The following is a 1,753-nucleotide window of genomic DNA, read 5'->3' as shown; positions in this document are numbered from 1 at the left end:
GAGAGAGAGAGAAAGAATGCACAAGAGAGAGAACAAAAGCATGCAAGACACAAAGAAAGAAAAAGAACGCAATAAAACGATAGAGAAGGTCCAAAATGAAGAGACAGAGAAAGCAGGGAGGAGGAGATGAAAGATGATATATGTAGAAAATGTGAGATAAAGTAAAGAGCGATAAATCCGATCAGAGCGCCCCCTATCTTATCACAGATCTGCATCAGGCAGATAAAGTCACATTATTTTGTTTCTCTTTAGTAATGGGTTTAAAAATGATACATTCTGATTTTATTGTATCGCTATATTATTTGGACATTAGGAGCTTTTACCTCCAAGCTGATTTTCACATTTTCAGCAAGCAGCTAAGCACAAGTGAAATACACATACAGGAAATTCTTTGCCCTTACTTCGGAGAGATTTTCACTAACTTCCTGTTGTGTCACTGGAACAGGAAGTGAAATGAAGGTTGCACGATGCAGCCACAATCTCAGGCTGCAATCCCTCTGTATATGGACACCTATAATATTTCAGTTGGAACATTACTGAACACACATGGCATAGTGGGGACCAATACTTGGCACCCCCCATGAAGAGCGGAGGAGGGCACAGCACGAGCAATAACAATTGTGACAGATTTCCTAGCCTGCCCCCAGGGAGCGATACCCCCACAGAGGGGCATCAGATGAGACACTTACCGATCCTCATGAAGACGACAATGCTGAACATAGACAGGACAGTCGGAACGACCACCCCGAAAAAAGTGGAAAGCTTGCGGGGAGCAGGCCCGGTCCCCACCGTGGTGGCTTCTCCATCACAAAGGGCTGAGTCTGAAGGACCAAGGGCCCCATCCGACACACTGAAGAGGCGATAGTGCAAGAGGGGGGAGTTCTCCGAGGTCATCACTGGGGGGAGACACTGTTCAGGTTTATTATCAGTGTAATCACCATTATATAGCAAAACAATCAGCTTCTTCACATAATATATACAATGTGTAATATAATACACACCAAAAACACGCCATCACAAAATATAAACACTATGCATCACAGAATATATACTACAGGCAATGTACACAATATAAACACTACATCACTACAATGCACACAATATACACAATAGGTCATGCAATATATGCAATAGATAATACATACAATGTTAAAGTAAAAACACACAATATACAAACTACACTATATAAACACAACAACACACAAAAAGTCATACAATAAACAACTCATCACATCATATACATTTCATACAAAATACAAATCACATGACATGTATAGACAGCACAATATGCAAATTACACAATAATCACACAACAAACAATAAAAATACACACAAAATTTTGGACTTATCTACACACACTGCATCCTGCCAGCGGTCACATCCAATGTACACCCAGGACACACACCCTGCTCTGTGCCTGCTCTGTGCCTGCACTCCCCACACCAGCTCTTCCTCATCAGCTGACTGATCACATGACCCCGCCCTCCCCTTATAGTCAGACAGTGAGCAACAGAACCATACAAAGACTCTATTCACAGAGCATAGAATGTATCAACCGAGCGATACAAAATATCCCAACACTTCCTGCACCATTATACCCTGATAATAAAGAGACATCACAACAATGTATATAATAATACACCGATAATGATCACACTGTATAATAATACCGAGTATACACCGATAATGATCACACCGTATAATAATACCGAGTATACGCCGATAATGATCACACCGTATAATAATACCGAGT

At 41.1% G+C, this 1,753-nt stretch overlaps 1 protein-coding gene across 1 annotated transcript in view; it reads right to left on the bottom strand.

Annotated features, from left to right (window-relative positions):
* Positions 1-1,468, bottom strand: part of SLC12A9 (solute carrier family 12 member 9) — a 17,504-nt gene extending 16,036 nt beyond the window's left edge. Inside the window, 2 exon segments of the mRNA XM_072399243.1 lie at positions 690-896; positions 1,358-1,468. Coding sequence (XP_072255344.1) covers positions 690-896; positions 1,358-1,457 — 307 coding nt within the window. The 5' untranslated portion in view covers positions 1,458-1,468.
* Between the last annotated feature and the right edge of the window lie 285 nt (positions 1,469-1,753).

This window comes from Pyxicephalus adspersus, chromosome 2 (assembly GCF_032062135.1).
Source record: "Pyxicephalus adspersus chromosome 2, UCB_Pads_2.0, whole genome shotgun sequence".
NCBI classification, from domain to species: domain Eukaryota; kingdom Metazoa; phylum Chordata; class Amphibia; order Anura; family Pyxicephalidae; genus Pyxicephalus; species Pyxicephalus adspersus.
Note: the sequence above shows the minus strand (reverse complement) of the source record. Positions and strands in the feature narration are given on the sequence as shown.